The 14,059-nt window shown below is 51.2% G+C and overlaps 1 protein-coding gene across 1 annotated transcript in view; it reads left to right on the top strand.

The window, feature by feature from the left end:
* TLN1 (talin 1) overlaps nucleotides 1-14,059 on the top strand; it is a 32,033-nt gene that overhangs the window by 1,121 nt on the left and 16,853 nt on the right. Inside the window, exons 2-21 of the mRNA XM_090274399.1 lie at nucleotides 5,286-5,445; nucleotides 5,680-5,777; nucleotides 6,057-6,186; nucleotides 6,278-6,430; nucleotides 6,701-6,843; nucleotides 6,946-7,073; nucleotides 7,791-7,851; nucleotides 8,485-8,589; nucleotides 8,934-9,089; nucleotides 9,786-9,887; nucleotides 10,043-10,119; nucleotides 10,355-10,535; nucleotides 10,704-10,817; nucleotides 10,928-11,036; nucleotides 11,272-11,480; nucleotides 11,644-11,742; nucleotides 12,149-12,199; nucleotides 12,750-12,917; nucleotides 13,107-13,401; nucleotides 13,836-14,002. Of these exons, the coding sequence (XP_090130525.1) occupies nucleotides 5,316-5,445; nucleotides 5,680-5,777; nucleotides 6,057-6,186; nucleotides 6,278-6,430; nucleotides 6,701-6,843; nucleotides 6,946-7,073; nucleotides 7,791-7,851; nucleotides 8,485-8,589; nucleotides 8,934-9,089; nucleotides 9,786-9,887; nucleotides 10,043-10,119; nucleotides 10,355-10,535; nucleotides 10,704-10,817; nucleotides 10,928-11,036; nucleotides 11,272-11,480; nucleotides 11,644-11,742; nucleotides 12,149-12,199; nucleotides 12,750-12,917; nucleotides 13,107-13,401; nucleotides 13,836-14,002 (2,676 nt within the window). The 5' untranslated portion in view covers nucleotides 5,286-5,315. The remainder of the gene's footprint in view (nucleotides 1-5,285; nucleotides 5,446-5,679; nucleotides 5,778-6,056; nucleotides 6,187-6,277; nucleotides 6,431-6,700; nucleotides 6,844-6,945; nucleotides 7,074-7,790; nucleotides 7,852-8,484; nucleotides 8,590-8,933; nucleotides 9,090-9,785; nucleotides 9,888-10,042; nucleotides 10,120-10,354; nucleotides 10,536-10,703; nucleotides 10,818-10,927; nucleotides 11,037-11,271; nucleotides 11,481-11,643; nucleotides 11,743-12,148; nucleotides 12,200-12,749; nucleotides 12,918-13,106; nucleotides 13,402-13,835; nucleotides 14,003-14,059) is intronic.

Below are 14,059 nucleotides of genomic sequence, written 5' to 3'. Positions count from 1 at the left end.
CATTTCTTTGTAGTCTCAGGGGCTTCTTTGACCTAGAATAAGTGGCAAACTAATTTCAGGCATGGTTCTGGACTTCAGCTAGAATTGCAGGCATCTGGGTTCACAGCTTCTTTATTCTACTCTTGAAGCCCAGGACTCTTCCAATGGCCACCAAGTTGAGGGGCAGGGGGTTCTGGACTATGTTGTTTACAAGATAGGAGGTGGGAAAGGGACAGGGACCCAGGAGGTATACAAGGCCTAGTCGTAAGTGGGGAACTGCATAGGGAAGAGGGACTGGTGACTAAGGGGGAAATAGACCAAGGAAACACTGTTGCTGTGGGAGGAAAAGATGACTGAATCCTCTGAGAGTTCAGCCCTACTGCCTCCCATGTCCCTCATTCCCTAGATATTAAGCCTTCCTCTCCAACTCTCATCTGAGGCCCTGCATTTCACACCCTTCCTGCATATCCCCTTACAGAACACTTCCCTTGCTCTCTCCCATGTCCATCTTACCATCCTAGCCTCAGTTTTCCCTCTCTTCCCACCCCTTAATCTACACATCCTACCTTAATTTACCCTCACCCAAATCTGAGCTTTCACATCATTTTGTAGCACTCGCCCACAGTTTTTACCCACTCATTTACGTGCATACCTTTTAGTCATCTGCTGAATACCCACTCCCAGCCCCACACAGCTGGCAAGTAATCTCTGCAATGTGCCATCCCCTGATTCTAAGCCTCCTTAATTTCTTGGTGCAGTTGTAGATCCCCTTCCCCCACTCCCCAAACAGAAAAGAGGAAATGAGACCCAAAGAGGAAACTGGGTCTTGTAGATCCCACGCCCAGCCAGGCCACTGACCACACCCCCATATCACTCCCAGGCTGACCCTGCCACTGACCACTTTGCCCTGCTCAGTCTGACCCAGGCACTCACTGGCTGCGTCATGCCTCTATCCCTACAACGACACCTTTACGTAGACACTGCAATGTCCATTCATTCTCCCCATACCCAGCCTCATTTAGCCACTGACCACGGCCCCATCTCTTCTCAGCCTCCCGTGGCCTGACCTAGCCTCTGACCTCACTTCATCATCCCCTGACTTAGCCACTGTCCATATAAACATATTTTTCCTCCTCCTGTCTTCCCCAGCCTTTCTCTGTACCTTGTGTTCCCCACTTCCAGTCCAAAACAGTCACCAACCCCATTCCTTCTTTTCTTTTTTAAATTTTAGGAGGTTTGTCCATGCATTTTATTTTTTTTAATTACCATTGACATACAATATTATATTAATTTCAGATGTGCAACATAGTATTCGGGCATTTATATATCTTACAAAGTGATCACACCGATAATTCTAGTACCTATCTGACACAATCCACTAACCTCATTTCTTCTGCCCCTACTTGGTACTAAGCACATCCCCATCCCCTTTTTCCCCACACACTAACCGCATCCCTAACCACAGCCTCATTGTCACGTTCCCAGCTCAGCCTGATCCTTTCTTTCCCCATTCCCAGTTTTTTACATAAACGCAAGCTGCCGTAGCCACTGAGTGGCTGCTAATGACAAAAAGCTGCAGAACCCCAGCCTGACTTTGGGTCCTGGTCCCCGATGGTTGACAGGACAGACTGTCACCTCGTCCTGTCAGTTCTACCTCTTAAAATTTTTAATGAGTGACCTCCTTCTCTCCGCTATTCTATCTCTGGCTTTATTACCTCTCCCTTGTGCTAATGCAGTGTCTTTCTAACTAATCTCCAAGGTAGCGGTCAGTTATTTTCCTAAAATCTAGTTATGGTGACGTCCCTTCTCTACTCATAGCCTCCCTTGGCCTCCTGTTACCCTCCAGTAGGTAAAAATCCCTCATACTTCGCTCTAGTCCTCCCCTGCCTTTTTTTTCATCCTAACCCTGACTTCCCCATCACTGCTGCCTTACAGGTACCCTGTGCTTCAGCCAGCCTGTCTGCTCACTTCCCTGAATGCTCTTCCGTGATTTCCTGCTTCTCCACCTTTGCTTATGCTAGTCTCTCTGCCTGGAATGCTACCCCTGACTCATCTCCGGCTGATGTAGTGGAGAACTTGGGCTTTGGAGTCAGAGAGACCTGGGTTCGGATCCTGGCTTCACAACTTAGATATGTGACTTTGGACAAGTACTTTGAACAAATGTTTTAACTTCATTGAACCTCAGTTTTATCGTCTGTAAAAATGGAAGTAATGACACCTACCTTGCAGGGTTGTTGTAAGGATTAAATGAAATTATGTATACAAAGCAATGGACATGTAGTTAATAAAAAGATAGATCACTAATATTTATTATATTATCTTTATTTTTTTTTAATCCTAGCTTCAAAGGACACTTTTCATGAAGACTTTTTAGTCCCCCTTCTTAACCTAAAGGGATGCTCCCCTGAGCACATACCTCTTGGCTCTTACCACATCCTGCCCTCTTAGTATAATTCTGTGTTTAACTTATCCACTTAAGCAACTGGGAGCCGCTTGAGCTCAAAGGCAAAGCAGGGCTCATCCTTGGTTCCCAGTCACTGAGAGTTTGTCCCTGGGTCTTCCCCACAACAGGTCTTTGGAAATGCTGGTTGGGTGAATGGAGGGAAAATGTATTATATAATGAGAGAAGAGATATGGGGTGACTCTTGTGCTTTCTGATGGAGGTGTATTTGTAGGGAGGCTGTGTGCGTGGGATGAAGCCTTTATGAGGAGATAATGTGGTTGTGAAGGGATCTGTGTAGGGGCTGTGAGTTTGCGATAAATGTGTATGTAGAGGCAGTGTAAGCAGCTTTGTGGGAAAGAGCTCTGTACATAGGCAGGGGTGCCTTTGGGGAGAATGAATATGCATGGTTAAGGGTTTAGGTGAGGAGGGGCTGTGTTGAGGGAGGTCAGGTCTAGACCTTCAGCTGCCCAGTCCAGCCCTAAATGAGCCTCCAGCAACTTGAGGCCGGATATGTCAGTCTCACCCACAACCCTCACCACCCTCCCTCCTCGCGGTTGCGGACTCAGAGGCCAAATTTGGTAACAGACCGAGTGTTATTCCCCCAACCCTCTTCCATTCTGACTCGGTGTTCAGCTTTCTCTCCCCCTTTGTCCCTTTCTGTAACCCCGTCTTTCTGCAGCTCCCTTTGTGGTTATCTGCTCTGACTATATTGTCCATGTGCCCCAAATTCCTTACCCCTAGTACACTTACATTCCATTCCTTGCTGGGATTTGACCTCCTGTCCTGCATTCCCCCACCCCCCTCCAATTGCCCAACTCCTCTGGAATGTATCTCAGGAATGTCTTGAGGGAGGAGGAGTTCCCTGGGAGGGGGACATGGTGAGGGGGTTGTTGTTGCTGTTCCATGAAACATGGACAGGGTAACAAAATTCTCAGGCCAGAGCAGGAACTGGGTAACTTCTCCCTGTACTTCCATGGGCCTTGTTCTATGCCCTCATCACCCCCAATTCACTTCTCAATTCCCTTTTCTCGCTCACTCTCTTGTAGCTATGTGGATGTACACTTAGGACCAGCCTGAGAGTGAGGGTAGGCATGACTCAACTCCCTTATCGGGGTCTCACCAGAGGTTTCCGTACTTGAGGAAGAAGGGGGTGTCCATGTGTCCGGAGGAAATGGGGGGAGATGTGCAATTTCAGCGTAGGGTGCAGGGTCCTTCCAGTCCTGCCATCAGCTCCTCTGACTCCTCCAGCTTCGCTCCAGTCCTCCAGAGACCCCACATCCAGGTCTGTCCAACTATTGGGAGAAGGGCCCAAGAAATGGGGAGGTGGGCAGAGAGCTAGAACTGGGGACACTGGGAGGGCCCTCTCTTGTTTGGAAGTAAAGCTAGAGAGCGAGCTGTGGTTTCCTCTCTTTTGAGACTCTGGACTGTTGAGAAGGTCAAAAATGGTCCATCAGACCCTGATCCAGACCCTTCCCACATCTGCCTCCTGTCTCCTGTTCCTACCTAGATTTTCAGTCCCTTTCCCCCCATCCTTTCTAACCTCTTCACCCCACAAAAGACATACCCCTTCCCACCTTCCCTGGTTCTCAACTCCCTTCTGTATCCCAACACTCCTGCGTCTGCTTGGAACCTTCCCCCTAGTCCTGCTTTTCCTTTTGGGGCTATCAGTTTGCCTAGAGGAGAAGGGGCAGCCTGGATGCACTCTCTCTCTTAAGTTAAGAAACGCCAATCCCCTTACGGAGCTGGGTCACATCATCAGTTGCCAAGCCGACTTGTCCTCCTGTGCACTGTGCGCCACCTGCCGCCTCCACTGGTTCCTCCAGCCCAGTAAGAGGTGGTGCCAGGAGGTCAGGGGAGGGCAGGTTAGGACTAATAACCTGAGAGGCACTAAAAATACCATCAGAGCAGGCAGCTGAGATGGAAGGCAGAGTCTGAGAAGGACTTACTGAAGAGGAGTGAGCGTAGGAGCAGTTGTGAGGATTTGGTGACTTAGAAGGAGCAGGGACTGAGTTAGGAAGACCAGGCTCTTTATCGGACCTGCCTTGAAACTCCCCCTCCCCGCTTCCTCCACAGGGTCTGACTCCCCTTCCGCAAAAACGAACAGTTGGCTAGATAATTTCTGAGAACCCTTTGGATTAGAGGGTCATAATTCTAGCTCGACTGTCAGGGAAGCCAAATATGGGGCCAAGCACCTTGGGGAGGCCCCCAGCGTCTCAGGTTAGAGGAAAGCTGGGACAGGAGTGGGCCTGGATAGCTTGAACAGCCAGTGTTTGGTTTCCCTGCTAGACCAGCTAGAGTCAGTGTTTGCAGGCTTCAAAAGCCCTTGGGAATTATCTAATATAACGTCTTCATTTTGTAGAGAAGGAAGCTGAAGCTGTGAGAAGGAAGGTCACATGATGAGTCAGTGCAGAGCTCCGAAAGTCTCAGACAGGGAAAAGCCAGCAGGATTTAGTGGGAGACAGAGAGAAAAAAGAGAAAAAGACTGAACCAGGAAAAGATGAGAACAAGGCAGAGTCAGGGAAAGGAGCAAGGACAAGGGGTAAGAGAGAGACATTTGGAAGAAAGAAGGGAGGAACAGATTCCAGTGGTGAGGACAGGGCGCTGTCCTCAGGTAACATTGAGTTTCAAACCTGCTCTTGAACCTTGCACACCAGCCACTCCTTCAGATGTCTTTGGTGGTTAGGGCTGGTCCTTTTGATGTAACTAATCTTTTACTCTTTACAATTATTAAATGAAACAAAAGCAACCTCATTATTATCTGCTTTGGTGAGCCCCTTTCAAAAATACCCCTCCCCAGGACTCCATCTGGGGGACTTCCTCTCCTCCAATGATGGTGTTCTAATGCTCTGATGCCATGGGCCAGGTGTAGCCAGGCTGGAGAGAAGCCGCCACCATGGTTGCACTTTCGCTGAAGATCAGCATTGGGAATGTGGTGAAGACGATGCAGTTCGAGCCGTCCACCATGGTGTACGATGCTTGTCGCATGATTCGTGAACGTATCCCAGAGGCCCCAGCTGGCTCTCGTGAGTCTGATTGCCCATGTGACTGGGGCGGGAATCCTCAGTCCCTTCTGTTCCCAGGCTCTTAGCTTTGAGGGAAGACTGTATTGTCCCCCAAGGCTGCTCATACCTCAGGTCTATTTGTTCCTGCCCTCCCCTTAGGCCCAGAGTCACTGGGGAAATAGTAAGGGCAATGGTGCAGCCATTCAGCCACCTTGGGGTCCTCATAAGTCTGAGATGATCTATCCTCTCCTTCAGCCAGCGACTTTGGGCTGTTTCTGTCAGATGATGACCCCAAAAAGGGTATATGGCTGGAAGCTGGGAAAGCTTTGGATTACTACATGCTCCGAAATGGGGTGAGTATCACTTGATCAAGGATCACCAGCATTCTCTTCCATTACCTTCTGGGTTCCACATCCTATTTTTAGCTCCCACATCTGTTGTCTCTGACTGCCCCCCCACACCACCCCGCATGCTTTCTGTCTGTTACCGGCAGTCATTATACCCTGATTTTGAGTGCACCATTATAGTCCTTTCAGTAATTTCCTTTCCTCCCCCCCGGCTGTGTTAAAAGGAAGTAATACCAATACCTCTAGCTTAAAGTGGGCCCCTACTTCCTATTTGTGCCCCAACAGGACACCATGGAGTACAGGAAGAAACAGAGACCCCTGAAGATCCGTATGCTAGATGGAACTGTGAAGACCATCATGGTAGATGACTCCAAGACTGTCACCGACATGCTTATGACCATCTGTTCGCGCATTGGTAAGGGGTCTTGGTGGGGCTGAGGGCTCAAGCAGGGAGCTGCCAACTCTAGCAAAAGATGCTGCTACGAACCCCTCCCCCTCCCCCCCAGGCATCACCAACCATGATGAATATTCTCTGGTCCGAGAGCTGATGGAAGAGAAAAAGGAGGAGGTGACGGGCACCTTACGAAAGGACAAGACACTGCTGCGAGATGAAAAGAAGATGGAGAAGCTAAAGCAGAAATTGCACACAGATGACGAGCGTAAGCAGACATGGAGCAAAGGGGGCACTGGAAATGGTCAGGGTGGCAGGGGGCAGCCATTTACTCATTACTTTTTGAACACCTGGTTTTGCAAGGCACTGTTTTAGACACTGGGGGGGTGCATCAGTAGTAAAACAAAGTCCTGCACTCACAGAATTTAACCTATTAGTGAGAGAAGGTAGGAAGTGAAGAAAGGAACAAACAAAAAGCCGGAAACCAGAGAGCACAGGGGCCGTGGGGGCTTGGAACTGAGCAGACTCTGTGTCCCAGTGAACTGGCTGGACCATGGCCGCACACTGAGGGAACAGGGAGTGGAGGAGAATGAGACACTTCTGCTGCGGAGGAAGTTCTTCTACTCAGACCAGAATGTGGACTCCCGGGACCCTGTACAGCTGAACCTTCTTTATGTGCAGGTGTGGAGAGGACTTGCCTGAGGGGGTGGGGGCAGGGAGAGGAGACAGTGAGCCACGTCTCTTTGCCTACACACATTTGCCTCCTTTCCCGGTGCTCTCCAGGCACGAGATGATATCCTGAATGGCTCCCACCCTGTCTCCTTTGACAAGGCCTGTGAGTTTGCTGGCTTCCAATGCCAGATCCAGTTTGGGCCCCACAATGAGCAGAAGCACAAGGCCGGCTTTCTTGAGTGAGTGATTCACATCCCACAACCCATCAGGGCCCAGGACTCTGCCTTTGTGACCCCAAAGGCCTGTCTTCACCCCAGGTCTCTCACCTCAGTTCCTGTCCTGAGGTACCAGGGTTAGACTCACGGGTACCTTCTTAGCTTCCACCAGCCACTTATTTCCTTACTGGCCCCATGTGGAGCAGGAATATAGTCCCAATTTCTGCCCCTGCTACCTATGTCTGAAGCAAGTATACAATGTTTTTGAGATGCTCTGAAGAATTTTACTGCAGTAGCCGGAGGAAAATAGGGTTCCTTTTTACTCATAGGGAACACTAGATTTAGGAAGTCTCATGTCTTCATCCTCTGGTATTTCTCAGAATATAGAGTTTGGCTTGGCTTTCTCAGCTCCCTACAGTCATGGTCATCCTTCTAGTGAGCTTTTTCTGCTCCTGGTTCCCTGAAATAATGCTCTTGACCCTTTTTCCCTTAGGGACTGAGCCTCCAACTCAAGTTCCCTCCATTTCTTTCCCTGTAGTGAGAGACACAGGCTGCATTCAAGAGCTAATGCTAAGTCACCTCTATTTCAGGGACAATTCGGACTCTGTTCCCTCAGAGCCTTCCTTCTCCCCAAAGATAACACTGTCCCAGACATTTCCTCACACCCCTAGGCCCACAGTCCGTGGTCCGTATGCCCCTGATGCTGTCCGCTTCATGCTGACCCTCCCTTTTCTGGTGTAGCCTGAAGGACTTCCTGCCCAAGGAGTATGTGAAGCAGAAGGGAGAGCGTAAGATCTTCCAGGTGAATGGGGACAGGGGAAAGTGTTTGGGATGACCTTGGAGCTTTGCTGCCTAATCTTCCTGACTAAATGGACCCCTGTCCCTTCCCTACCTGCTTCCACCCACCAAGCTGTTTTCCCACCTCTCCTGCAGCGAGAGAGCAGAAGACCTGGGCTTTTAGTCTCAGCTTCATCACTGCATTTGCCATGGAATTCAATACTCTTGTTTTCTTCTGTTTACCGCTAACATGGAATAACAGTATCTGCCCTGCATCGGGTTGATAGGAGAATCAAATGAGATATTGTACCCGAAATTACTGTGAAAAACATCTTTGTACAATTGCAAGGTGTAATCCCCACTCTTTGAATATCCAGCCCAAAAGGCTTTTTATTTGACCTTCTACTTCCTAACTATCTATTCACATCTCCAGAATGTCTGCAAGTTCCTTGACTATGATCCCTTGAACCTTGGCTTCTGCAGGTCCTTTATCAGCCCCCAGCTCTTCACCCTCTAATTTCTCATACCCTGTACTCCCTAACCTTTCCTGTGTCCCCGTAATTCTCTTCAGTTATAGTTAACACCCCACCTTAACTCTTTGACTGTGATATTATCTTCTCTGTATTTTGCTAAATCCTTTCTCATTTCATGCTCTAAGGCACACAAGAATTGTGGGCAGATGAGTGAGATTGAGGCCAAGGTACGCTACGTGAAGCTAGCCCGTTCTCTCAAAACATACGGCGTCTCCTTCTTCCTGGTCAAGGTGGGTTATGGACCCTTCTTACTACTCTCCTTATTTCCACTCTTACTCTTTCCTGTTTGAAAGTCTAACCTCGCCCTCAGTCACAGTTCCCAGCATTCCCTGAGAGCCCAGTTCTCTACCTTGTGAAAACTTGCCTGTTTTCAGTTCTCCACCACCACTTCCCTCCTGACTCTGTGCTTTCCCTCCCTTTCCCTAAAGTAGCCCTGTCTGGGGCCCATTCGTAGACACCCTAATTTAGTGCTCCTGCCCACCTCAGAACCCCTTTGTGGGCTTGATCTGATCTGACCATTCACTTCTCATTCTATCTCTGAGCTATAACACCAGTGACCACCTCTGCCTCACAGGAAAAGATGAAAGGAAAAAACAAGCTGGTGCCCAGGCTTCTGGGCATCACAAAGGAGTGTGTGATGCGAGTGGATGAGAAGACCAAAGAGGTGATCCAGGAATGGAACCTCACCAACATCAAACGCTGGGCTGCCTCTCCCAAGAGCTTCACCCTGGTGAGCCTGGGGGCTCGAGGGACAGGGGGAAGTGCTTTGGAATTTTTGGAGAAGGGGCAGCTGCAGAGGTCTGTCCACCTCCCTGGGGGCAGGTGCAATGCATAGTGACTCCAGAAAAAAAGGAGAACCTTGGAACTGCTGCAGGAACATGGAGGTTAGCGTAGAGGAGAAACTCCTGGGAAGCTGAGTGATGCTTAAGTGAAACTTACTCTTTAAAATCAGTAGAACAAAAGTGTAAACATTAAGCTGAGATCACAGGATTCTTGAGGAAAGGGAGGAAAAAGGGAACAGAAAAGTATGCCTTCCCTCTTTCCGCAGCAACTGTCCCCTGTAGTTGTCCCCTCTGGCTTTACATTTTGGTATTGTGAATTAAAACTGATAACCAATTTGATGAAGTACCCCAATGAGAGAAATTAGTAAATGCTAGTTTTCCATTTTCAGTACTGGTGCTAACCTTCAAGTGTGGTCATTTAATGATCAGTGTTAGTGTCCTTCTAATTTTATTATCCTGAGAGAAAAGAGTCTTCCTAAGTGGCATGTATAGCATAAAGACTGCTCCTCGGAAATAAGACTTCCCTCCGAGGAGGAAAACAGAGAAATAGGGCTGTTGGCGTGGGAGAAAACCCTCATCAGCACAGCCTTGGGACTCCCATCCTACCCTTTTCTGTCCCACTGAGCCCCACCTTTTCACCCTAGGATTTCGGGGACTACCAAGATGGCTACTACTCAGTACAGACAACGGAGGGCGAGCAGATCGCACAGCTCATTGCCGGCTACATCGATATCATCCTGAAGAAGGTGAGCACTGCCTGCCCATTTGCTTCTCTCTATCTTCCCCTCCCTTCTCCCCAAGCCCGTCCTTTAGAAATGGGGACCCAGGTCTCAGAAACCAGATGATTGGGGAAAGAAAAAACTGCCTTTCCCTCCCTCTTGTTCCTATTTCCTTTCTACAGAAAAAAAGCAAGGACCACTTTGGGCTGGAAGGAGACGAGGAGTCTACTATGCTAGAGGACTCAGTGTCCCCCAAAAAGTATGAAGGGAACAGGGCTGATCTCTCCCTTCAGGGGCGGGAAGGCAAGCCTTGACTCCAAAGGCTGTTGGGGGGCATGGAATCCTTAGAATGGTTCTTTCACTAGTTCGAAGCTATAATGAGACCTCACACCCCGCCCCACCCAAACCACAGGACCTGCGAAGACAGTAGAGCTGGGTGGCAAGGGGATGAGAGGAAGAAGGCCAGAGTGTTCCTCAGCATGTCCCCTCTCTAGGTCTACAGTCCTTCAGCAGCAATATAACCGGGTGGGGAAGGTGGAGCACGGCTCCGTGGCCCTGCCTGCCATCATGCGCTCTGGAGCCTCTGGTCCTGAGAATTTCCAGGTGGGCAGCATGCCACCTGCCCAGCAGCAGATTACCAGTGGCCAGATGCACCGAGGACACATGCCTCCTTTGGTAAGAGTGCTCCCACTGCCACCGCAGTGCTGGGCCTTCCCTGCCCCTCAGCTGCGCCTAGCCGGAAGTTAGGCAGTCTTCTCCCCTGTCGCTGATGGTAGTCCTGTCCCTAGCCTCAGGTGCTCCTTTACCTTCTCTTGCCTCTAAGTGTTACCCCTCTCCTTGTAGACTGCAGCCCAGCAGGCACTCACTGGAACCATCAACTCCAGCATGCAGGCCGTGCAGGCTGCTCAGGCCACTCTGGATGACTTTGACACTCTGCCCCCTCTGGGCCAGGATGCTGTGAGTATGGGAGGGAGGAGAGGTCAGCGGTACTGAAGCTGGGACTCCAAGGAACAGGGTTGGGGTTAACCAAACGAGCAGATCTTGAGGTTTGTTTCTCTTGCTCTCAGGCCTCCAAGGCCTGGCGGAAGAACAAGATGGATGAATCAAAGCATGAGATCCACTCACAGGTAGATGCCATCACAGCCGGTACTGCCTCTGTGGTGAACCTGACAGCAGGTAGGCTGGACGCCGAGGTCCTTGTGTGTGGCAGGAGATGGGGAGGGCGAGCATGGGCAAGCACGAGTGTGACTGGCTCGGGCGTGACAGCACCTTGACTCATGGCAGGGACTGTGTGTGTACGTCTCTCGCAGGACGAGTGTGTGACTAACTGCCTATGACCGGCTCCTTACCAGTCTGTTGTCTGGCCTGCCCTGTCTCTCACTCACGCTCCTCTTCCTCTTCCTGCCCTCAGGGGACCCTGCTGAGACAGACTATACCGCAGTGGGCTGTGCAGTTACCACGATCTCCTCCAACCTGACGGAGATGTCCCGTGGCGTGAAGCTGCTCGCCGCCCTGCTGGAGGATGAAGGCGGCAGTGGCCGTCCCCTGCTGCAGGCGGCAAAGGGCCTCGCAGGGGCAGTGTCAGAGCTGCTGCGCAGCGCCCAGCCAGCCAGTGCTGAGGTCAGGGGCCACGGGGCTGGCACTGGGGAGGACAGAGGGTTCAAGCCCACAGAAAAGGGGGCAGTCGAAGCCACTGATGGAAGTGGGGGACCCGTGGGCACGTAGGACCTGTGCGCAGGTGGGTAGGGAAGGGCAGCTTCTGACTGGTGTTCACTCTCCACAGCCCCGTCAGAACCTGCTGCAAGCAGCTGGGAACGTGGGCCAGGCCAGTGGGGAGCTGTTGCAGCAAATTGGGGAAAGTGATACTGACCCCCACTTCCAGGTTGGTGACTTACCACCCCCAGTACCCCAGCTTTTAGGAGATGACCTTTGATCCTGAATCTAGCTCCTAGTCCTGCTACTGTGAATTTACTGCTCAGAGCCAACCTGAACCTGTTTCCAAGAATGATACTGGGAACCTCCAATCCATTTTTAGGGGATGAGAATTCAGAACCTCTGATTCCAAACTTAACCCACTAGTTCACTCTTGGCCCTAATTAATATTTTTTAGCCACCTGTCATCTTAACCCTGTCCTTCCCATACGTAGCCCTGGCCCTACTTCAAAGACATCTTAAACCCCCTCCAATCCTTTAGACCTTACACCCTGAGGGCACTGTACCCCTAGCTCCCCTTCCCCACCCCATGCCAGCTTCCTCAGTTGACTTGTCATCCTGGATTTCCCATGCAGATATGTGCACGCAGAGGGTCTGGGGTTCGATCTCACCCCGATCCCCCCACGGTAACGGCCTCTGGCCTGGGCCTTCCCAGCTTTGTCCTCTGAGCCGCATACACTCGTTTCTGCACCTCTCCCCCAGCCTCCCGGGGGAACAGAACATGAGGGAAGATGGGGAGGCAGGGCTCAGGAAATGGGATCTGGGAGGGGAGTGTAGGGACTTGTTCCCAAGACTCCAGAGTGACTGCTCCCAACCACGGTTGAGAAGAAATGGAGAAAAGAAGCTGGAGATGGGAGGGACCCCCAAAGTACCTCCTCTCTCCATCGCACTGTAACAGCGCTGCCCTTCTGTCCCATCGCTGACCGAGTGTATCCGCCTCGCACGTTTCTCCCTTTGGTGTGGGCTCTGTTTCTCTTGGTGTGGGTTTGTTCCTTGGTGGGGGTTCTGTCCTACCGCGTGCTCAAGGCAGGGGTTTGGGGTAGGTTCTGGTTGCTTCTGCATACACTGTCCTGTGATTGGAATCAGTGGGAATAATGAACCAGCTTACGCCTCTTGAGGAGGGTCCAGGGATCCCAAGCTCAATCTCAGGCCATGCTGACTGCTCTTTTCTCACAGGAGGTGCTAATGCAACTGGCCAAGGCCGTGGCAAGCGCTGCAGCTGCCCTGGTCCTCAAGGCCAAGAGCGTGGCCCAGCGGACAGAGGACCCAGGGCTTCAGACCCAGGTTATTGCTGCGGCAACACAGTGTGCCCTGTCCACCTCCCAGCTGGTAGCCTGTACCAAGGTGAGTCCCAAAAGTTGCTCTAGCCTGTGCTGAGGGGTGATGCTGCCACCCGCACAAGAGCTTCTCATTTTATCTCCTTGGCTCCTGAGGCCTCATTGCCTAACCCAGTGACCATTGTGAACACCACGAACACCTCACCTCATGACTCCTTTTTCTTGCCTACATCTCTGACACTCAGTTTGCCCACAGGTGGTGGCACCAACGATCAGCTCACCTGTCTGCCAAGAGCAGCTGGTGGAGGCTGGACGACTAGTAGCCAAAGCTGTGGAGGGTTGTGTGTCTGCCTCCCAGGCAGCAACAGAGGATGCGCAGCTATTGCGGGGGGTAGGAGCAGCGGCCACAGCTGTCACCCAGGCCCTGAATGAGCTGCTGCAGCATGTGAGGGCCCACGCCACTGGGGCTGGGCCTGCTGGCCGTTATGACCAGGCCACTGACACCATCCTTACTGTCACCGAGAACATCTTCAGCTCCATGGGTGATGCTGGTAAGAATACCACCCTGGGGAGACAGAGAACCCCAGTGAGGTTCGCCAATCCCATATAATCCCTGCTGTGCCTTCGGTGGCACATTTAAAGAATATATCCAAGTGTATACAAAAACAGATGGGAAGTGGCATTACTAGGAGATAACCTTCCCCACTGTACTCCACCCTGTCACCCCCAAAAGCCTTTACAAAGGTGTCTCATCCTTTCAAGACCTCACTGAAAATACCCACCAAAGCCCACCAGGAAATCTGTTTCTCTCCGACATCCTAAACCAAGAAAATAATAAGTCCAAGGAAGTCACTCAAGAATTTCCCCCCAGTCTCTTCACTGTCATAAAGAGCCTCATCTCTACCTTGTTTGCACCATTTTCCCGCAGCCCGGCACCCTCTCAGTGACTCTGGCTTCCTCCCCTGATTGTGCCCTGTCCCCTCAGGTGAGATGGTGCGACAGGCCCGCATCCTGGCCCAAGCCACCTCTGACCTGGTCAATGCCATCAAGGCTGATGCCGAAGGAGAGAGTGATCTGGAGAACTCCCGCAAGCTGTTAAGCGCTGCCAAGATCCTGGCTGATGCCACAGCCAAGATGGTGGAGGCTGCCAAGGTACAGAGACTTTTGTGCAGACTCCCAGACTGGCCCTGAAGGGGAGTAGACCAGTCC

Source organism: Furipterus horrens, unplaced genomic scaffold (assembly GCF_987537825.1).
Source record: "Furipterus horrens unplaced genomic scaffold, mFurHor1.1.pri manual_scaffold_4, whole genome shotgun sequence".
Taxonomy (NCBI): Eukaryota; Metazoa; Chordata; class Mammalia; order Chiroptera; family Furipteridae; genus Furipterus; species Furipterus horrens.
This window is presented reverse-complemented; position numbering and strand designations above follow the sequence as displayed.